At 50.5% G+C, this 22,315-nt stretch overlaps 4 protein-coding genes across 4 annotated transcripts; 3 read left to right on the top strand and 1 right to left on the bottom strand.

The window, feature by feature from the left end:
- Positions 1-3,805: 3,805 nt before the first annotated feature.
- On the top strand, positions 3,806-6,619 carry PFICI_11695 (uncharacterized protein; the record flags this gene model as incomplete). The annotated part of the gene is made up of 6 exons (XM_007840276.1): positions 3,806-3,929; positions 3,981-4,141; positions 4,196-5,224; positions 5,278-5,556; positions 5,611-6,166; positions 6,219-6,619. The coding sequence occupies 6 exons, from the start codon at positions 3,806-3,808 to the stop codon at positions 6,617-6,619; spliced, it is 2,550 nt and encodes an 849-aa protein (XP_007838467.1).
- Positions 6,620-11,905: 5,286 nt separating this feature from the next.
- Positions 11,906-13,211, top strand: PFICI_11694 (uncharacterized protein; the record flags this gene model as incomplete). Its single annotated transcript, XM_007840275.1, has 5 exons — positions 11,906-12,061; positions 12,126-12,162; positions 12,219-12,292; positions 12,341-12,714; positions 12,794-13,211. The coding sequence occupies 5 exons, from the start codon at positions 11,906-11,908 to the stop codon at positions 13,209-13,211; spliced, it is 1,059 nt and encodes a 352-aa protein (XP_007838466.1).
- Positions 13,212-14,144: 933 nt separating this feature from the next.
- Positions 14,145-15,656, bottom strand: PFICI_11693 (uncharacterized protein; the record flags this gene model as incomplete). Its single annotated transcript, XM_007840274.1, has 1 exon — positions 14,145-15,656. The coding sequence occupies one exon, from the start codon at positions 15,654-15,656 to the stop codon at positions 14,145-14,147; it is 1,512 nt and encodes a 503-aa protein (XP_007838465.1).
- A 3,153-nt stretch (positions 15,657-18,809) lies between these two features.
- PFICI_11692 (uncharacterized protein) lies at positions 18,810-22,019 on the top strand (the record flags this gene model as incomplete). The annotated part of the gene is made up of 1 exon (XM_007840273.1): positions 18,810-22,019. One exon carries the CDS (start codon positions 18,810-18,812, stop codon positions 22,017-22,019), a length of 3,210 nt encoding a protein of 1,069 aa, XP_007838464.1.
- Positions 22,020-22,315: the final 296 nt, after the last annotated feature.

Below are 22,315 nucleotides of genomic sequence, written 5' to 3'. Positions count from 1 at the left end.
TCCTCCGAGGAGAAGGAGTACGTAATTGGCATCCAATTCTACCTCGATATCACTCGGTTCGGGCGTTGTCAGCGTCGAAGCCATCAGAATTCGTATCCCACCTTACCTATACAATAGGTGTACGTACAAACGAACCCACGGATCAGACGGCCCACAGCGAATTGCTTCCCGCTCTTACTGGCTCCCCGAGTTTTGCGCCCATCAGCCTTTTGCGCCATCCCGTCTCTTGCTGACAGTTTGCAACTTTTCCTTCCTGAACTCGATCGTACATTGACCTACACACACGATACATGACCTACTAGTCGTCCAAGCTTGTCTTTGACGACAAAACAAAATTCAAGGCCCCCGAGTACCTAGTAGCCTCAAAAGGAGGGGCCCCAACACTAGACTGGGATCCTCAAACTTCCCAATTGGCCGGCCTTCTTGGGTCCCGTTGGAAACAAGCTCCCTTCCAGATCCGCCCCATCCACACGAACTTTTTAGCACGAGATCCCCTGGAAGTTGGGGTAGTATCGGTAGGTGGTGTCGCTCCCCCTCTATCTTGGCCTCACGCTAGGCCCGCAAACGACTGCATCAGAGTTTCGAAATTCAGTTGACAGGCCCCCTCCAAGGTCCTACCTTAGAACCTAAACCACGTCCGTCCCAAAAACTCCGAGAGAGAGATAGCAATAACTGGAGGTACGTATATTTTTACAAACTTGGGGCCTCTACTGCCTTACACATTGATGTGTATGCCATTACGCCAGTTGAGTCCGTCATACTTCACGGTACTTTGAACGATTTGATTTTCATTTTCACTCTTCGTTTCCTCATGTATCTTCTTTTCCTTCTCTCGTCTCGACTGTTCACTGTTGGTCTTGCGCTCAAGTGCAAGCTAAACGAGAACAAGCCCAATTCCTCACGATAACAAAAACAAGCCGCAACCGGAAGCCGAAGCCGGCATCAGTCTCTTTGCAAAGGCTGATGACACTGCAAGAGTTGAGTATGTATGCAGTTTGTCACCCAAAGTTGGTGTCTTTCCCCTCCCACCCTTGCCGTCCAAGCACAGCCATGCTCCAATCATCACCAGCCTGGCAGCCCTGGATGGTATGGAATGTCCCCACGTAGGGTCATTCCCGTTGGCCCCCCAGATGAAGAAAGGGGCCTCAAGAAGATGGCAACCATTGCTCGTCTAAAACGCATCCACTCCAGTCAACGTCGATAGTCATGAATTGGCCCGGGGACTGTGTTCAGCGACATTGTTTAACCCATGCTAGTATTGCAAATATGCAATCAATCAGTTGACTGAGCGCGTGCCGTACCAATTCAGGATGCAGCCCTTTGTACATCAACTTGAAATCTGGGGTGGGCAGTCCAGCCGCAGCAAGGACCAAAAAAAAAACACCCCACGCGGGTACCTCATACACTGTGTCATGCATCATTGATGCAGCAACGCACACTTGATGTATTATTTTTATTCATGCTCATCAGGTTCGAGTGTCCCGCTTCTGTTTTCACAAGAATGGCCCCAATAAAGAAGGGGTGAGAAAGTTTAGAGGGCATTAAACACATACACATTCACACCACACGAAATGGTGCAACGCTGTGTGGGCATAGCCGACCCTGACTGTATGACCCTGGACCAGGCTCTGCTTGAAGTACCTAAATACTACAAACCCTGGCCATATTAACCCACACGGCACCTCTTATGGCTGGATGGGCAATCTGGCTCTTGTCTGGCATTTTGCTTTCCTGTCTGCATGCGCTCTACAGTACCTACTTCGAGGCAGAGCAAGGTTTGAAGCTAACATCATTGGGAAATTCCAGGTCTGTCAGGCACGCTTGATATACTTTTTCCTTCTTTCTTTCTTTTCATCCACGGGTCGCGACCTTCATTCCTACGTGGTTTTCCCCCCAAAACCCTTTGATATCGGCCGACCGTCGCCATTGTTGCCTGTTTTTGTGCTTCGATCGCATCAGATAAAATCGAAGTCGAGGTGGTGGCACTACGTCTGTACGACCACTACCTCCACCAACAACAATACGGATCTAGGTAGGTTGACTACACTACTTGCACCCACGTTTGCCAAACGGCGCTACTCGACCCGGACGCGGATACCCACACAGCACATACCTATCGACTGGGACCGTGAACCAGACCTGGCCTGGCCTGGCCCTGGCGTGCCTCCTCCTCCTTCGCCCTCCAACGCCCGCCCAAGATTTCTCACTTCGACGACCTACACTACAGTTGCCGTTTTGCGAAAAGTCAAGCGCGCTAGCTAACCAGCCAACAGCCCTGCTGGGAAGCACTACATACTGTACATTACCTACATTACCTCCTACGCATTTGGAGGTAGGGTCCAAAAATATCACGGTTGATAGGTGGATAGGTACCTACCTGGCCAACGACCGAAGAACTTTTGTGGCTCTCCACGAAAGAACCAAAAAAAAAAAAAAAAATCACTGACTGGCGTGAGTGAGCCACTCAATCAACCACCCTACAGCGTACCGAATACCCACTGAGCCTGGCCCAGATCCGCAAACAACCTTCTTGCTCTCTTTGCTCCTCCCGTTTCGTCTTTCGTCATTCCCATACAAAAGAACAGGGAGGGCCCCGTGGATAATCTTTTTTTGTTTTATTCGCCTTCATTTCTTCCCTCTCCTCTTGTGCGCTCTTCGCTTCTACCGTTACATTCTTGAGTGTGTGCGCTTCTCAAAATCGGTCGCCAAAACTACTCGACATTGGTCAAAACTTCTTCGCAACCTAGACCCACGATCGACCATCGAACAACGAATCCCGATTGTGGCCACCACATACACTGCACCATTGCGCTCACTACCCCGATATCACGGTCGTCCATACACTCACGTCTCGACCGGGCTGCGCCTGTCTTTTGTCTCTCCGACACTTGCGCTTCGTTCACCCACCGCTCCTTCAGAATCGACTCTGCTGGTTGCGCGATCCCTTGTACGATATAATTCGACTGCTTTCTTGTTCGCAGTCTTCCGGTCGTTTGCGTAATAAAAACAGATAAACGTGCTGGGGGAATTCATCGCGTGGCCTTTGCAACATCGCCGAACCTAATGTAGGTATGCCCATTTGCTCTTTTCTGTTTGCCTCGAGTCTGTGTGCTCGGCTGCTAGCCCCTCGAGCATTTTGCTCCCTCTCTTCCTCTCTCGCTCACTCAGCCTTGTTGCAAACATCAGTTTCACCGGTCTGCCGCAGTGCTTTCCTCTGCTGACAAGTTCTACCCACCTGCAGTCCCGTTGTCTCAGATTGAGATCCTCAGCAACCAAAGCAAAGATAGTATATTATTACCAATATCGGAAGTACCGATTACTATAGAATATTCTTAATTCAGCGTATGTCGACAAAGGACCTTTCCCCTCCCCCGACCGACTGGCCCTGGCCCGAACCAGCTTGCCCTACACATTCCATTACGACATGTCAAGTAGCCTGGGAAGATGTGGGCATTATGAGTTTGCCTGTGGAAGCCTGCACTGCACTTGTCTGTGCCTGCTGCATGTTTCTGCACATCGTGGGAACTAGTGCGGAGCAAAGCAACCATTGCCACGACCACGGGCCATGTCAACTCCAGTTGAGCAGTCACGATGTGAACCAGGATTGTGCACTGGCCAAGCTACAACCTTTGCCCATGATATCGTCGAGTGACGTTCTCAATGAAGGCGCCATGAAGCGGCATGTCCTACCATCCTGTGGCTATACTGGAAACTGACGATTCTTTGAGATAGATCCCAAATTTCTATCGGGTATCACCACACCCGAATAAAACCATTCTGGACAGCCAATCACGAACCTGAAACAATGGATCACCCCACGCTCTCCAGGCCGTGGGTCAATGGATGGCCTGAGTCTAGGAAAAATGACCCTAGGAATAACGTCATCGGCGGAGGGCTTTCATCGCAAAGGGACGTCCCGGGTTCAAGAGGTATGGACGATCCAGCGTACTACGGAACAAAATTACTAAGACATCGCTTAGGATCTGATGCCGCTTCCCCCACGGCTGTCTCTGGCTCGGCACAACTCAACCACCAATCTGAAGCAGAGGCACCTCAACTTTGGCCTCAAGACAGCGTTTGGTCTTCAATGGAGAGTATCGGCCAACGCCGCAAGGACTCGGGAACTGCCTCGCCAAGCCAGGTTCGTGATGTTTCTGGTCAGCAGAATCCCCTGAAAAGTACTCACATATACCAGCATCAGCAATCACTTGGTCAGAATGGGAATGGCTATAGTAGCCGCACAAAGACAGCTGCAAACTTCAGCACTTTTACCAACAGTCTGGACAATGATATGAATGGATTGAGACAGTTTTCTTCTCCATTTGGTCCTGCGCATCATGCTTTGGGAGCAGGCAGTCGGACACGCGGTTTGACGACGAGATTCGGCAACATGCCGGCGACTTCTGGTTCTACCAAACAGGAACAAATACCGAACCCGTTGTATAGCGGCTCTAGAGCCTCAATCTCGGGTCCCTCAGTTTCGAATCCGTTGGGTCCACACAGTAGGGGTGAGAGTCTATTTAACGAACCAATTTCATCAGCATTGGCACGCCTAGAATTAGCTGAGAGCAGTGTCCCTGATCGTACGGGCGATGCACACCTCAACCCAGCGACCCAACCATTTCAGCTCAATCCGTCTTCCCAGACTTGGCACACTGAGCCGGAATCCAAACTCCGAGCACCTGTCTCAGCATACCAGTCTGACGAAATCCATTTTGATTTGCCTCGTCATTCGCTTTCGGGCATCAGTCGGGGCTCAATTGACAGATCGTCTCCCAACAGCTCGAACTTCCCAGGCGGTACCCCTCAATCCGCACTCTATTTCAATCATCAAGAGGCTTATTCGAGAAGTCGTGCAGAGTATCTGTCGCAAGGCAGAGACTCTTGGTCGCAAAGCAGACCCATCTCTCGGAATCCACTATTGGCGCGGGATTCGAATCGATCTGCTTCGTTTTCACAGGCTGTTCCGAATCCCTACTACTCGAACCCGGCATTCTATGGGAACACCTTCGCTCCGCAGTATGCTGAAGCTGCCCCCCAGTCGGCATATGGCTGGGACCAAGTGCCTCAACTCAGGGGCCAACTTCCACTGCATCAACTGATGCCACAAAGCATGCCGGTCGGACGACCTCATCGCGGCCAAGATCCGGGCAAAGGGGTGCGGAGTGTACTGCTGGAGGAATTCCGGGCCAATGCTCGCTCGCACAAGAAATATGAGCTGAAGGTATGTGAAATCAGCTGCCAGTCTGAGCAGATCACAACTGACGTTATGTATAGGACATTTATGGCCATGTCCTGGAATTCAGCGGTGACCAGATGGCCTCCCGTTGGATTCAGGACAAACTCATAAGCGCCAACAGTGATGAGAAGGATCAAGTCTTTAACGAGATCAGAGACAATGCCATCCAGCTGTCAAAAGATGTCTTTGGTAATTACGTCATTCAGAAGTTCTTCGAGCATGGCAGCCAAATCCAGAAGAAGATCCTGGCAGATGCGATGAAGGGTAAGCTTGCGGATCTGTCACTCCAAATGTATGGCTGCCGCGTTGTGCAAAAGGTAAGCTGGTCAAAGGACTTCTCGGGTCTGAACCCCCGGCTAATCTGTTATTAGGCACTCGAGCATGTGCTCAACGCGCAATTGGAGGGCATGGTCGAAGAGTTGAAGCCCGATATTATGCGTCTTTCCATCAACGTCAACGGGAATCATGTCGTACAAAAAATGATCGAGGTGGTGCCCCAGATGTGTGTTCCGTACATGATGGTAGAGTTCCAAGGCCAGGTCCACTCCTTGTGCACACAGAACTACGCATGTCGCGTTGTCCAACGTCTTCTTGAGATAGGAAACCCAGAGCAAAAGAGCCAGTTGTTGGGAGAGATCCATGCTTGCGGCGCTACTCTGATTCCGGATCACTTCGGAAACTATGTAGCTCAGCACATTCTTGAGCATGGTGCCGAAGAAGATCAGCGCCGATTTGTCAGTCTCGCCACCGAGCGGTTGATAGACTACTCGTGTCACAAGTTTGCTTCCAACGTGGTGGAGAAGTGCATCGCGGTCGCAACGGTCGAAGAGCGGACCATGATTATGAAGAAGCTCATTACACCCGAAGCAAACTCTCGCCACCCCCTAGATCGGGTCATGGCCGACCAATACGGCAATTATGTGATGCGTAAGTCGAGACTCGATGATCATGCCATGGTTCATATGCTGACTTTTAGTAGAAAAAGTTGTCAAGGTCCTCGATGGCCAAGAACGTGCCGATCTTATGAATGAGATGAAATCACGTTTTGCGGCCTTGAAGAAGGGTTCGAGCATCAACAGTCGCCAACTCAATGCCATGGAACGTCTATTATCGGGCATGTCAGACTCGCCGTCACCAGAACTTGCAGGCATCAGAGCCGGTTCGGCGCAAAGGCGATCTCGAGGACGCAACATGCAAATTGATATCGACTCGACTAGTCCCACACCGGCCCTGACTTCGGAGAATTGCAGCCCAAAGACCACGAGCTCGCCCAGCACAAAATCAGGAGATGACACGGTCCCAGAGCCCGAGAAGATGTCAATCGAGCCAACGCTCGGCTCCGAGCCCAAGGTTGTCTTGGAAGACGGGGCCGAGAACTAGCCAGTGTTCCACGAGTCTTTAATGGGTCTCGAGCGGCCGGCCTCCGCTCAACTAATACGACATTGATTTCGGCCATTGCACATTCATGCCATTCGACTGTTAAAACTTGTGGCAAGACACGACATGGAATGCGTCTTTTCTATCAATGCATACAACGTGAATTTCATTTATACCCTAGTGCTTTCATGGTGGCAGTAATGGATTCGAAAGTCTTTTCATAGGGGGTCGTTTACAGGTCAATATGCATTTTTCTACTCGGGCACATTTCTAAGGGCCCTGTTGGCACAATCCGATTCCGACCAGGCCCTGGAGCTGCGCAACTGAGGAAGGATACGAATGAAAATGGTAATTTCTTGGGCATATGGTTGGCGTCCAGAAGAAGCATTAGCGTGCGTAGCTATTTGCGGCCGGTGACTATATGTTTTCAAAGGCAAAGATACCGGTGCTCTTTGCTACAAATATGGCGATAAAAAAGCGACAGCGATTGGATTTGCCCGGGTTGCGGGGTTGGCGTTTGAAGTGATTTTTCGCTGTTGTATTTTCTGGTGGCTTTATGTCACCTTGAAGATTTCATGGAGACATGAAAACTCTAGTCAACATTAGTGGTCAAATAAGACACAGATCTAGATTCGGTGGATAGATCATGGTGCCCTTACTCATACAGGCAGTGAAGAGTTTGTGCTCAGCCGAGCTTTGTTCAATGACTCAAATGGTGACACTCTTACACTACGACTCATCCTACGCTCTCAAAGATATTTCCATAATACATGTGTATATTTCCTGTCCAGTGACCGTCATGGCAAACGTAAGGTACCAATTCCAAGACATACGAGATGTGCCTACAATAATAGGAATCAGGGTTCGTCGACTGTGGCTGCTGGCTGCTTCAAGTCTTGTTCTTTCGGCTGTAAATACTGCTTCCATTGATTGTTTTCGGAGATGTCCAAGTGGATATATGTGAGACGTATATTATGTATTTGGCATCTCGAGGCTATAGGTAGGTACTAGGCAATCGGTTAGCAATAATAGCACGTATAAGCCGACGTATACCATGATATGATCGACCCATGCCTGACAGCAGTGAAGAGAGGTGTTTATATCATGTCGATACATGTTATGGAGACTATAGATGTCCTTATTGATGCGCTGCGAGTGGCTGGAGCCTGTGGCTATCCGTGTACAGCCTCATAGAGACTGTTGGTTGTACGAGAAGGGCTTTCATTTGTCATTGTGCGCATGATTAGTTTAACTTGGAAGAATCATCTTGAAATTGACCTTCATTTCTACGGTATTGTCGTGACACTTGCAAAATGTTATTGGTATTTTCTCGCCAGTTCTGAAGCCGTTGAGTTCATATTGCAGATCTAATAACTCAATTTTTGTGCCTTGCAGTAGTCTTGTGTTTTTTGTTGTTTATCTACAACTCGATTAGGTGTGAATGCACCTCAGGGAATGCCGTTAAAAGTGTAAACTTTTTAACTATTACTTCGCTGTATGCATAGAATCTGGGTCTGGATTTTCGAAGTGCCCTCTTTACATGCCCTCGTCCTGATCATGGGTCACGTTTCGCAACCGGATGTCGCAAGAACACGGGCACAACAGGGTCGACAAAACGAGCAGCCTGAAAACAGGCGAAGCCCGAGAATGGCATGCGAGGACAAGGAGGCGGCAGCGGCAGCCAACGACTTGGGCAGAGCCCATGAGTTTGACGGAGTCCAGACTCAAACTATCAGGGCGGTCATGGCGGGTCGTTGGCATTTCCAGAGTCTCTCGGATTACAGGAGAGAGATTACTACCAGCAGACGTGCAATAAGGGGCATCGCCATCGACTAGTCTTGGGGGAAAGGTAGAAGAAAAACGACCGGCACCTAACAAGTAGGAGAACCGTGAAACCACGAGGAACTCAGATGAAGCCGGAATTGACCTCTAGCATCTATCGATGCGCAAGTAATCATCAAATCCGCTCCCTGTGGACAGGGCCATCACACCATAAATCAATGACGAATTAAAGCCATGTTGAACTTTCACAAAAGGAGATGCGGTCGGTACTTTGAGATCCAGAGCATGATGCAACATTTCCACGATCAAGACGCGGCAAATCAACTTCCCACGGCTCTGGTCCGGGTTTAATCCCCTTTCATTAGCGAGGCCTTTGAAAAATGGACGCATCTTGTGTCCGGAGCGTAATTTCATCAAGTGATGACCTACCCAGTGAACACACAACCACCCCGGATGACCTGTTTGGGACAGCCTCAGGCCATTGCGGCGTTTACTTGGGCATTGAGATCGGCATCCGAGTCGGCATTTGTATCGGAGTATAGTATTTGTACAATCACAAGCAGCCTTGTGGGAACTCCTCGTTTAGCCGGCTGTACCCGCGCCTTCATACCCAGCTCATCAACACTGCAAGGGGTAACAGCTAGTTATTACTGAGGATGATATGCCGGCAGCTACGCAGTGCGCAGTATCAAGAACAAGGTGGCATTGTGAGCGCTCAGTTCATGCAAGTGCAGTTTGGGAACTCTCACGGTCCGGACCGTCTGGAAACTTTATCTCGGTACTCTCTCGGACGTACGGTGCAGTCAAATGAGGACAAGAAGAAACATGGGTCCAGGTGGTTCCCCGGATACTGAACATCTCCAGTTTCTAGGGTTGGGACCGGTCAACCACAACTCACCGGGTACACTGGTATACATCGTGAACTTGGAAGTGATTTGCCTGATGTTCTGCGGCAATTGACAATTTCCCAAAATTGTATCAAGTGGCGAGCTTCTGATCTGCCCTGCTACACAAGGACTACACCCATTCCCAGCTTACTCATCTGGCGTCTTCAAACAAGCTCGCAATTATTCTTGGGGGTGACGCGATTCCATACAAGTTTGCAGCTGTGCCTCGCCCCCGTGACGAATCGACTTTCTGGCTGCGTACGAATGAATCACTTGGAGCAAACGGCCAGACCAAGCCTTTGGCTACCGTTTCCGAAGCTCATGGAGCTAATGTTCAATAGCAATAAGCAAAAGGGACTCGACGTCAAAGCACCATAAAAAGCTGCATTAGCTCAGGAACGCATTTGGTCTATGGAATAAAGGAGGCTTGTACTTGGAGCACAACGTGAAACGGTTCTGTCGCCCACATTTCCCCTTTGTGTCTAATTCGGGAAGAAACCAGGACCCCATATATAAGATTTGATATAGCAACTCGCGGTTGGGGCCTCATGTTTATGGTCCGGACGACATCAGCACCGGGGAGCGTCCTACGATGAGCAATTTGGAATCTGCATCACAGGCCATTTCATTCTATTGCCTCTCGCTACTTTGTCATTGCGGCAAGCACTAGGCAAGAACGGAAATTCCGTGAAACGCTGCGTAGATCATACAGGGGACCTGCACAGGAAAGAAGAATGCGAATGGGAAAAAAATGTTGGATCATGGCTGTGTAAGAAATAGAATTCGTGTCGCGCGGCGCGCCATGTCTTGTGCCAAGTTGCCAAGGGGTCCAGCGAGTCGGAAAGCAACCAGACTTGGCGCAAATCTATGTTAGTGACGACGGAAAACTATCTACACAATAGCGCCCTAGGAATGGGGTTTCCCATCTGAGCAAGCGACAGAAACGTCCCAAGTACCGGCATTGCCTTGCCTGGGCAGAGACACATCTCATCCAGCCCAGTCACAGGGCTACTGCAGGTTGGATTGAATCAAGTTAGCAGCAGCCAAGTAAAAGTGGTGGGAGGCTCGTACTCGTTTGCCCCGAAGCCATCTCGTTCGCGGCAGCGGAAAGTGGGGTGCCACTGGTCTTGTCTTGTGAGGAGCAAAGGAAGGCTAGGACATGTGTTCTAGCTGATATTGACGATAAAGTCCGGGGCCGAGGGATGTCTATGCTCTTTTCGGACCGTCATTTTACTTGAGCTGAAGCTTATCGCCCTCCATCTCGTCGGGCCAGTGTCCTTCAATGTTGGTTGGTTCAAATCTAGTCTGGGGAAATCAAGAAAGAGATCTACTTTGGACTATTCATTTGCTCATTCTTACGAGAATAGAACTCTTGCAGCATCGTGCACCATGATGCGTATGATGAGCCAATATTCTAGAACCGAATTGATGCGTTTCAATTGACAAACGGTCTGAACGCTTTGAACGCCAAGTCTAGCCCTTTCCCTTCTCCTTATCTCTTTTTCAATATACACAACTTACCCTGTCTGCTCCATAGTTGCCCGCTTATTCCCGGAAACGTCACCTCAGCTTGCCAGGTTATATCCTTGGCATAGCGATCAACCCCCCGGGATCGTGACTCGCGCAACGACTGACCAGAGCTATATGGTGCTACTTATATATGTGACTGAAAATTCCAGCTGGGGGTAACAATCGTATGATGTGGGAGAGCCCTGGTAAGAGGGCGTCGTGATGAAGTGGTATTATGCATTGCACAGCAACCAGCATTTCTTTGCTGTGCGGCATATGAAAAAAAAAAAAAAAAAAAAGGCATTTGCCATTAGGATTTGCCGGACTCTACGAGGCTTTCCGAAGGCTGAATGAAACGATTCCTCGCCTAGAAGCTTGTCCGAAGACCAGTTTGTTTTGCAAGTTGGGACACTAGAATCGATTTTAAATTCAATACCTGTGGTTAGCGGAACTGAATGCCACACTCGTCAGATCATGACACAAGTCATGGCGGAGACGAATCACTCGAGGAGGGAGAAACCAAATGACTAGGTAACCAACTAACCCGCCTGGGCGTCCCAAGAACTCTTTTCAATCTCTCCCGCGGGAAAAGCGTTCCGATGGCTTGCGGATCTAGCTTGCAACAAGCTTTCATGATGCATATCTACCACATACCCCACGCGTGCCTGACTACTATATACCAGCTTGGCTAGCTTTTGAGGAGAGTGTGTATCCTAGCGTCTTTTTTGAATGGTCAGTCATATGTCTGGGCTCCTTAAGAAAGCAACCCTCCCTGGCTCTCTACCTCGATCCCTTTATGCCTTCCCGTAACTAACGCCCTACCATTACCCCACGGGCCCTTCGGAGATGCCTCCGACCGAGTGACAGTGAGCACTGCTGAGAAAAAAGAGAGGCTCGTTGTTGTTTCGGTACGGGACAATGAGGATCAAGTTTCGGGTATCTGGATATAACTCCAACGTCTCTCCTTGCGACCCCATATACATACAGCTTCAAATGATTTCTGGACGGCTTCTTTCCAGACCTTGGCCCACTTGCAGATGAACAACAACAAAAACAACGACAAAGCAACATTATACACATCTTATATACATACGCGAGCTCCGACTTAGCCATGGCCGACACGGTGGATACTAGGTCCAATGCTGTCCTAGTTATTGTAATTCTCGGCAGCATCCTTTCTACAGCGGCATTACTGGTCCGGGTATATTCTCGTCATGTTCTATTGCACACATTCGGAAAAGATGACGCTCTCATGATTGCCGGTTGGGTGAGTCCAAGTCTTTCGTCAGAGTCTGCAGAGCAACAAAAGATTAACATTGCATGTCAACTAGGTCTTCCTGATCGCTACGGCAGTTGCTGTAGGCCTTGGTACGAGACGTTCTGGTGTTGTAATGTTCCAATGCATGTTCTAATCAGATACTCAGAGTACCACTTTGGCATGGGAAAGCACAGATGGGATATCACACATGATGACTACGTCTCATACATGAAGGCAAGTGTCCATTCTATCGATCGGGCTGCATCAAAGCTAACCTGCTTTCCCCAGGCCTTTTTGACCTCGACGGTTGTTTACAGCGTTGCAATATACCTTGTAAAAATCTCCATCATTTTACAATACTGCCGAATATTCAAAGACACTCGCTTCTACCGATTCTACTTTGGCGTCATGCTACTCCTAGCAGTTTGGACTGTCGTCATGTCGTTTCTCTTGATTTTCATTTGTGTCCCCGTCCGTCGATTCTGGGACGAAAATGCTCCGGGAAAATGCATGAACATGCTAGCCCTGTGGCTGTCGGTTGCCGTCATCAACATGATCACCGACCTCACCTGCTTCCTCATACCGATACCGCCACTGCTCCAGTTGCAAATGTCCAGGAACAACAAGATTCTTCTTTCGGCAATCTTTGCCCTGGCCCTTTGGTAAGCATATTTACTCTACACCGTCACCCAAGGGGGGGTGTGTGTGTGCTCTTTTTATACTAAACTGTCATACATCTAGCCCCTGCGCCATATCCGCCTACCGCGTCAAGACGCTCATTGCCGTCGCGAGCTCGAGCGACCTGAGCTGGGAAAACAACAACACGGCCCTGTTTACGTTTCTGGAGCTGTGCACCGGCGCCGTCGCCGCCTGCTTGCCGGCTTGTCGACCGGTGCTCGCCAAGCTCATGCCGCGCCTGTTTACCTCGTCGACCCAGCTGCGCTCGGCCAATAGCGTCGATCTCCAGAGCCACCACCACCGCCAGACGCAGAATTCTCATCGCCATCATCATAATGATGATCAGCTGTCGCAGCAGGAGCGCCGGCTGTCGGTGCCGTCGAGCAGTAGTATGCATGGCAAAGATTCCATTAGGGGCAAGTCTGACTGGGGGAGTACTCGGGAGCTCAACTTGGAGGATAATGATCAAGAGAGCTTGTAACATTCACCGCAGAATTCCGTTAATAAATACTCGTTATGATACTATTAATTATTTGGGTGACGTTTTATCTCATTTCACACTGTGGCTCTGGGACACTGTGAGTCCGGTTAAACATATGAGCCCTACTTTTGAGATTTAGCAACAGGCATGTTAGAATTCGTAGTCGACTTTGGGTGGCTCTAATCGACTCGCGCCTAGTCAAATGGATTGACAAGCATTGGGAAGAACTCTCCGTACGGCAAGCGGTAGTGTTGCGATTAATTGTCGCGCAGATACCACGAGGAGAGTCGCTTACCGTCGCGGGGGAGATTGACAATCATCAATCAAACAATACCACAAGAGCTTGATGGAAGATACGCGGGCCTTTCAAGTTGACTCTGATACAGCTCTATCGGTCGGGCCGTCGACGACGTTGATTGTCTCGCTACAGCCCGCGACAACCCGGCCCACTTGCGATTACGAAAGTAGCTCGTCACGTCCGTTGCCCTATATGCAGATTACAACCGTAAAGCCTTTGAGTTTCCCATGGCTATTAATTTAGTCACATGTAGACCCAAGCGTTCATAATGTGGCTCAGTGATAGACGTGATGGCATCAATTTTATTTCGACAGCCTCCACGAGGCATTCATCCCTGGTAGAAAGACAGAGGGTGATTTGGGTAACTTGTAACCTCTTTGACTAGTATTCTCAAGCACGAGCATGCTCTTGCCTGGTGCTAGACCTTGACACCCGAATCACCATCGCTGTCACATGCAACCTGTTGTCGTCTGTCTTCTGTCCACTAGACGGAGTAACAGAGTCAGTTGGCATTCACAATCTGAGAATATAAGAACCGGTCCATTAAGAGGCAACCCGTTGTCCTCTCTTTCACTCGATAAATGACTCCAGGGCGGGAAGGGGTCATTATCAAGAGATTTATTTCGTAGTTAATACTAGGAAAAGAACATCACTTGTACTGTGATATCATCTCGGATCCATCTTGATAGTGGCGGTTCAAAACTCAACGCAGAGCAAACCATTTCTTCATGCGCTCCACCAAGACCATTCCGGATTAAGTGTACAGCAGCATTTGAGTCTTGGTAGGTCGCTCTGGCTTCCGAGTACCAGCAACGAAACCGACCAAACCTGACTGGTCCGGCATCAACTTGAGGTAAGCTCATTGCCGGTTTCGTTCCGTTTATCGTCAGCTCAGACCATCTGCTGACGAGGTCAACGGCGTTCTGGTTGCCCATGGTATCCCAAAGGCCATCAGTGGCCTGGATGACGAAGGACGGAGCATTGCCCGTGGGTAACTCTATTGTAGTCACAACGGGCAATGCAGTTAGATACGGGCCATCATTAAAGCCTGGATACAGTGCATCTCCGGGCTCCCTGTAAGCGTTATACTCTGTGCGGAGTCGTTCTCGAAGCTCCCTGTTCCACTTATAGACACCGTCGCCAAATGACCGGGAAGGCTGCATGCCATAGATCCGACCTCTGCTGCGGAAGATGTTGGGCTCGTCTGGGAACTGTGCCCTGAGTCTGGCAATCTCGTCGGCGTTGGAGCCAGTCTGGTCCTTGGTCAGAGGTCTGGCTACCCAGTTCCCATCTGCGGTCTTGTACCCCAATACAGCGCGGCAGTCACCGGTCGAAGCCACGTGGAGCTTTCGGGAGGAAGGGTCATACAATGTGAGCAGGGCGCATGCCCCGGAATAGGCTGGCTCGAGCCGCTTGACTTTTTCTGGGTACGACAAATTGCTCTCGGTAACTTCCATGGCGCTTTTCACCAATTCATCATCCAACCTCACAAAGGCTGATTCAATGGCTCTGTGAACAGCTGCGTCTGTGAACACGCCGTTCTCGGGCTCAGCCTCTCTTAGGGCTCGCCGTACGTATGGTAGCAGCTGTCGTGTAAGTACTTGGGAAGTTTGCCAGCCATTATGTCCATCGAACACTCCCCAGGCCATCCAGTCATTCTCCGTCTCTCCCCTTGTCAATGGATCTGGGAGCTTTCCATGGATATAGGCATCCTCGCAAACCTGATTGGAACCGAGCTGGGCGCCGTCGTACCTTGCAACACCCTGGACATTGCCATCAAGGCAGGAATATGCAGACTCGTTCAATTTGGCCTTGACATCTTCGGCCGTAATAGCAGGCGAGGGCTCCGACCTCTCTGATGAGCCAAGACCTCCAATGTCTGGAACCTGGTCGCGTCGGGGTGCTTCGGGCGGAGCCGAGGGCGCCTTGGACATATCGCTCCAGACCAAAACATTTTGACAGGCTATCGTGGCTACCGATCCGGTTGCCAACGCAGCGCCAAAGAGGAGCAGCACAGCTGAAGAGGTGCCTTTTGCTTTGGTCGTGGGTTTTGTGGAGAATTGCGCTGGTCTCGGGACGCGAGTCTTGCGCAAGAATGCTGCCAAAGGATGTCGGTGGTACGCAGGAGGAACGCGCCGCGCCCACATGATTGGTGGTGGTTTTGATCCTAGGCAGCGGTGCAAGAGGCTTGTATTCGGTATGAGCAATATACCCACCACTATATGTTCACCTTGTAGCATATAGTAGCAGGCGACAAATCATTTCGTCTGTCCTAATATTGGCGAGATTTCGAAAAGGGTAACTTTAGCTCTGGGGCATAACTTATGGGGAATTGGGCTGGTCGCTGGTCACCATAGTACAGTATAATAAATCCAACCTAGACGCTTCAGAATCACTGGTTCTGTGAGGTCTTATTTCCATTATTTAATGACGGCTCATCACTGCTTTATGAGGCCATCACCATTTCGTCAACTTCCTACTCTCCTCGTGTACGCATTTGATTAGGCCGCATGTAGTTTATGCAAATTATGCAGGATGAAACTTAACCAACCATCGCCTAGTCGAGGTCATCGGTGTTCTCCGCTCACGGGGTCCCCATTATCGGTTTCAATATAGCGACTCAGCCATCATTCCCCTATGGTCCATGTACGCATACCTACAAGAGCAAGTATTATTTTGAAACCGAAAGCTTATACATATTGTGTTTTTATGTCAAGCTCATCAGGTCTATTTCGAGTGATACACTCAGCCGTCTGACTAATCCCATGATGCTTGGAAGGATGACAACCGGAGCTCTGCGGATAAGATACGCTTATCGTCTATCTCTTATCGATGTGACGTAACCGGTATTCGCAGATGAGCTTCTAGACGGTTGGAATCCTGCCAATGCCGTCCTCAAACAAAGGAACCACATAATGGCCATTGCAAAGGGTGGAATTCGTGAAATGTTGACAAATGGGACAATTGGCGCAGTCACAGACGCTTATCTACGGTAAGTTGGACAGTCCTCGTGGTCCGTCTTCCCGTTAATGACCGGCATCAGCTGACCAAGAAGCTTGCCGCGCCATGCTCCTTAGTCGGGGGACCTCGTCAGGCTGTGTTGTTGGGCAGGCAAAGGGTCCTCCCATACATACATAGCACGGTAGGGTCCTTGGCTAGAACCTGCCTAGACGTGAAGGAGAGTGGAAGCGCAACAATAGAGTTTGGCCATTTTCAAAGAGCGGGTTTACTAAAAAGAATGCTGCTGATCGATCTCACAAATGCTTGAAAGAAGACCCCTTCCCGCCTCGTTGGATCGATCTGAGGAGGGGTTTATCGTGTGACTAAAAGGTGACGCCGGCCACCAAGTGAGAGTTGTGCCTGCATCATTCTCATAAGCCATGTAATGGGTTTCCAGGAGAGCCCCAAAAGAAGAAGAAGAAGAAGAAGAAGAGGTAGGTAAGTAGGTAGATTAGGTACACGAATGTAGATTCCAGCGTTGATCAGAGGACAAAAACAGATGACGTTCCTGCGTGGTCTCACCTGAATTCGGTAGTGTCGGGACGCTGTCATTGTTACCTCCCAATCGAAACCCATTCCATGCCATGCCGCTGGGAAGTTCTGGACGCCGAACGAAGCCAGAACGTGGCCGCCGCAGCCCGCTGTTGTGGACTCTGATCTGCGTCATGGACATTCAACACAGTTGGTTGGTAGGTAATGTAGGTACATTCACGCTGCCATGCGTCCCATTGGGGGAGGGGGGCATTGGAAAGCGGCACTCTGGAGACTCTGGAGAGCGGGGAGTTTTACCCCCCCATCATCGCTGCACAACCTCCCCCCGCTACATTGCGGTGAATTACAAGTTACCCGTGGCACCAACTAGCAGCTCGAGATCGCCCCCAATCTGCCAATGGTACAGCGATTAAAGCTTTCCATCTCCACCAGGACCCCCCTACACAAGCGCCTTGCTCTTCTGTTTTATGCAGGGCACAAGGAACCAGAAAGTATGCCCAGATGCCGGTTGACCTTAATAAACTTACACGGCAACACCCTCAGATCTGCCGGGTTAGAACGGTCTATATTGCTGGTGCTACAGTTACCGTTGATAGAGAGAGAGAAAGAAAGAGAGAGAGAGAGACAGAGGAATATGAAGAGGGTGGGGTGTCATGCATCCTACATTATCCAGAGCAGATTACATGTACATGGCATCCTGTACTTTGTCTGTGATCCGGTTGGGCAATGTACCTAAATATACTACGTACCGTGGTGTATTCATTTGTACAATGGCAGCGGCACCCCGATTGCGACCTCTAACCTCCATTCCAATCTTGGCCCCATGCTTGCCTTGGCCCAGCTGCTGACCTGACTGACCCTGGTTTCGGCATGACCCATAGTTGTGAGCCATAGGCCATCTGCCCCGCGCTTGTCCATGTCCGCCCAGGTAGTGGGTAGGTATCAGTGTACCTATCTCCCGCCCTGCCTGTCCGAGTCGCCGATCCTGGGTCCTGGCCTCCGGTTCTGTCTCGTCTCGTCGTCTTGTTGCTACTGCTTGTTGTGTTGTGATCCTTCTGCTCCGTTTGTCATATTCTTCCAAATCCATACTCTCAACTATACTCGTACGCTTCTTGATTGCAAATCGTCTCATTCTTTTCGCAGTCGACAGAAAATCAAACTCCGTGTGGTGCCAGGCAACCTCCTTGTGTAGTCATTGTGTTCGCCTCGGCTGGGATCATCCACTCCTTTATCTCTCCAGCTTCCCCTCCCCCGCTGCTCTCGAACGACAGGCGCGTAACTCGCGCTCGTTGTTGCTCTCTTGTTCTCGCCGGTCCGCTCGACTCGTTGCCCAGACTCGTTCATACGATACCGAATACAACAACATAGACAAGTCGACGTGATCATCGGAACTACTTTCACCGTGTCGACCTGCACCCGCTTTGCGACACCTTCCTCGAGCTAGGCTCCTACCAGAGCCGCTCAGCTGGTGGGCAGGAAACTGTCTTCCAGCATTCTGGTAACGCTTCTTGAATGCCTGGTGCGTCTTCTCCAGTATACTTGTCCTCTCTCTTCTCTCCGGCGCAGAAAGGGGCCTCTCAAGTGTGGAAGTAATAGCTGACCTTGTGATTCTGATTCAGGTTCCAAGAAAAAGGACAAGAATGCGAAAGATAGCGGAGGAGTCTATGCTGCGGTGACAAAACATGGGGCCAAGTTCCCGTACGTATCCATCAAGTTCCCCAGAATGAATCAACTATAGTCGTATTTATGGTGCTGATTCTTGCTCGTCTCACAGAAACGGTGCCCCCGTCAAAGAGGTGGTTTCCCCGATGCCGGAATCTCCTCCCAGTCCAGAACAGACGCCCGAGATGAAGCCAACAGCGCCAGCTGCGATTCCCACCAGCAGAAACTCGACTGCAGCCTCTCCGACTTTGGATGAAGTGACTGGGACATCTGTTGCTACTAGCACTGCTCCTAGCATGAGTGAATGGACAAAGAACCATGGTGCGCTTGCCGGCTCGCCCAACCTGATTAGTCTTATGGGCGAGTCACCGCCTACTCAACCCTCGTCATATGAGGATCACAAACCTCATCCTGCCTGGATACAGCAGAGAGCTGCCGCTAATAACTATGCTGTCTCGGCGTCGCCGCCAACTGCGGGTCGTCGGCCTTTGAGCTTTCATATGGATAACCACTACCAAGGCCATGATATTCGTTCTCAGGCTTCTTCACCTCCCGGTATCAGGCGGGGCTCGATGCATTCGCCCTTTTCCAAGCCTCGCATGGCAGCTAATCCACCCCTGCCGCATCAAGCACAAGCTCATTTCTACGGGGCTCCAGATCTAGATCTTGATCTCGGCCCGCAAGACGGGCTCAAGGCAGGCGAGCGCGGCTACTATTTTGGTTTTGATACCTGTCCTAGCTCAAATCTTGTCCATGGTATCACTGGCAACAATGTTGTCTTGGCTGGGTATGAAGGTGGCTTGGATGTTTACTCCGTGTCAAAGCGAGGTGTAGAGCCTCTTGCGAGCCTAAAAGGACTTCGCGGAGGCGTCTATAATGCCAAGATTCTTCCCTGGACAAGTAGTGGAGAGGACAATGAAGTGTATCCGCTTGTCGCTGTCGTCGTTCACGGGCCAGTTTTGGCTCCACAAGTCCCGGATATAGTCGAGACACGATACGATGCCATGGGCAGCCCCAAAATGGAGGGCATCGATACGCCTGAATCTGAGACGAGCCAGAGACCGATCAGTATGGGTAAACCATTACCGGCGATTGAGGCCTATCAAACCACGGTTGAAATCTATTCCCTGAGAACAAACGCTCTGGTCGGGACGCTCTTACACGCGCCTCGGATACCCATCAAGTCTTCCGTCCAGAACCCAATGTTCCGGAGCCCGCCACCCACTGGGGCCCTTCAAATCAGGGCGGATGGCGGCAGCATCATTGTTTCTTCAGGCACCACTGGCGAGTGCTGGATCTTCCGGGACTACAAGATTAGCGAGAAAGCTCGAGTAGAATTTCGATGTGTGGGCAAGCTATGGACAAGCTTGCAGCAAGCTTTGAAGGGCGATGCATCTTCTGAAGAAAACCGAAGTCACAATCCGATCCCGCCTAGGCAAAGTCCCCAGATGCCCATTGTCAGTATCTCTGGCAGATGGATAGCATACTGCCCTCCAGCCCCCTCTTCGCAAATAGCGCTCAATGCCTCCATCGGTGTCCCCATTGATGGCAGAGCGCCCGGACTCAATACTTTGACATCACCCGTTCTGCCTAGCGAAAGTGCTGATTTAGACCAACCGTCGTCGAATGGTGTTATGAACAAGATCATGAGAGAAACCACTCAGGAGGTGATCCAGGGTGCGCGATGGGTCGGAAAACAGGGAATGCAGCTTTGGAACAACTATTGGAAGCAGCCAAGCCCACAGTCCCAAAGCCGTTCTCCTTCCGTGGGATCGCCTCCATGGACTGGACAATTTTCTAGCAGGGCGGAAGCGTCACAGTTTCCTCCGACATATGGTGTCTCTGGTCAAGCAGTCACCAAGGAACCGGGCTTGGTATCGATTCTTGATCTCGAAAGCCTTGCCAACTCAACTTCGATTCATCACATTACCACCTTTAAAGTCCCGCTTGGATGCAGTTTCTTGTCATTCTCTCCAACTGGCTTATCCCTTTTTACTGCTAGCACAAAGGGAGACGTGCAGACGGTGTGGGATCTGATGAAGATCCAACACAGCAAGTCGTCGGCTCTTCAGAACGGTACGACGCCATCAGGCGGACATGCGACACGCGTCAGACAGATTGCCCAGTTCTCCAGAATGACTGTAGCCCGGATCGTTGACGTGGCATGGACCAAGCCAAACGGTGAGCGCGCTGCCATGGTCACTGAGCGAGGCACCGTTCACCTGCTTGACATGCCGTCCAGTGCTTACGTTTGGCCACCACCTCGACGCAGGACAAAGCCCCAAGAGTCCAGTCCGGCAGCAGCAGAGAGCACCTCGGCCGTCAGCATGGCTTCAAATGTGCTCACCTCTGCATATGGCGCCGCCAAACCATTGATCGATCATCGCCGCCGAAGCAGCTCCAACGCGCACACAGCATCTAGCCTCATGGGCCAAGCTGGATATGGAGGCAAGGTGTTGGCTGCTGGAATTAGTCACTCTCTCGGCAACACTGCGACAGCCATCAACCAAATGCGCCAGAATGCCGAGAACCGCGTCAGTCTACCTATGAGCAGCCAAGCCCCGGGTATCTCGTGTGTGTGTTGGATTACGGGTCGAAAGTACCCCACGCTATTCGTCGCTGGTGACGGTCTAGTGAGAATGTTCCCCAGTAAAACTCGTCAGACTAAGAGCAGGACCTCGCGGGGCAGCCGTTATAAGGACTTTAAGCTCAAGAGCTTGCCCAATGATGTCCTTGCACCTATCGTCAAGCGCTCTATAGAGCCAGAGGAAGACTTGGACTTCAACAACCCAGACTATGATGGGGGAAACACTCTCGTGCTGAATCCCCGTCCTCGTCCTAGCAACTCTGATCTCAACCCGGAGTCATCGATCCCCCAAGCAGAGATCGAGACGAGTGCGCCATATCAGCCCTTCCATACGGATCGTCGGGTTGCTCTCTTCGAGACAAGCCAAGAGAGTGGACAGTCCCCACTCGCCACTGTGACACAATTGTTGGATGCCACAACGTTGGACGATGCTCCAGCACCATCCCGCAAGTCAAAGAAGAAGCAGCAGAATCAAGGAGAGAAGACCGAGACCAGATCGACCGCATGGGCTTTTGGTCAAAGCATACCCGCCATTCAGATTGATCTCGGCATCATGGTGGAAGAAGACCTCACCAACAGCAGCATTGACGAGCACCGTGCCTTGCCAGCCTCGGCTATGGAACGGGTCATGCAAGTTGGCGATAACGACGAGCAGATTGTCATCACCACTCGTCGTCGTCGGGGCGGCAATCGATTGTCGGACGCTGACGAAGACGGCTTCTTTGAGGATGATTGCGAGGTTCTTGATTTTGCCGATCAGAGAGTCTGAACTGGAAATCTCCGCTTGCAGGGTGCTTGACACTGACATGTGAAATAAGAGTCCCTTTTGTATTGAAGTATTCAGAAGTATTGCATACATAGACGCATCGAGAGTTCATTCAGGACATTGCATCACATCGCGTCTTAGCAGAGGGTTTGAGCAGAGTAGCTTGTCTTCATGTTTTTTGGTCCATTATCATAAAAACTTAGTATTGCATGGCTGGTTGGCCATTGACATTCACTTGGTGTAGACGAGATGGCATATGGTATATCCCTGTTGGAGTATAGGAGTTCAGTGTGTTCATA

The sequence above is a fragment of the Pestalotiopsis fici genome (assembly GCF_000516985.1).
Source record: "Pestalotiopsis fici W106-1 unplaced genomic scaffold PFICI_Scf_9, whole genome shotgun sequence".
NCBI lineage: Eukaryota > Fungi > Ascomycota > Sordariomycetes > Amphisphaeriales > Sporocadaceae > Pestalotiopsis > Pestalotiopsis fici.
The sequence above is the reverse complement of the archived record's forward strand: the minus strand, read 5'-3'. Positions and strand labels throughout refer to the sequence as shown.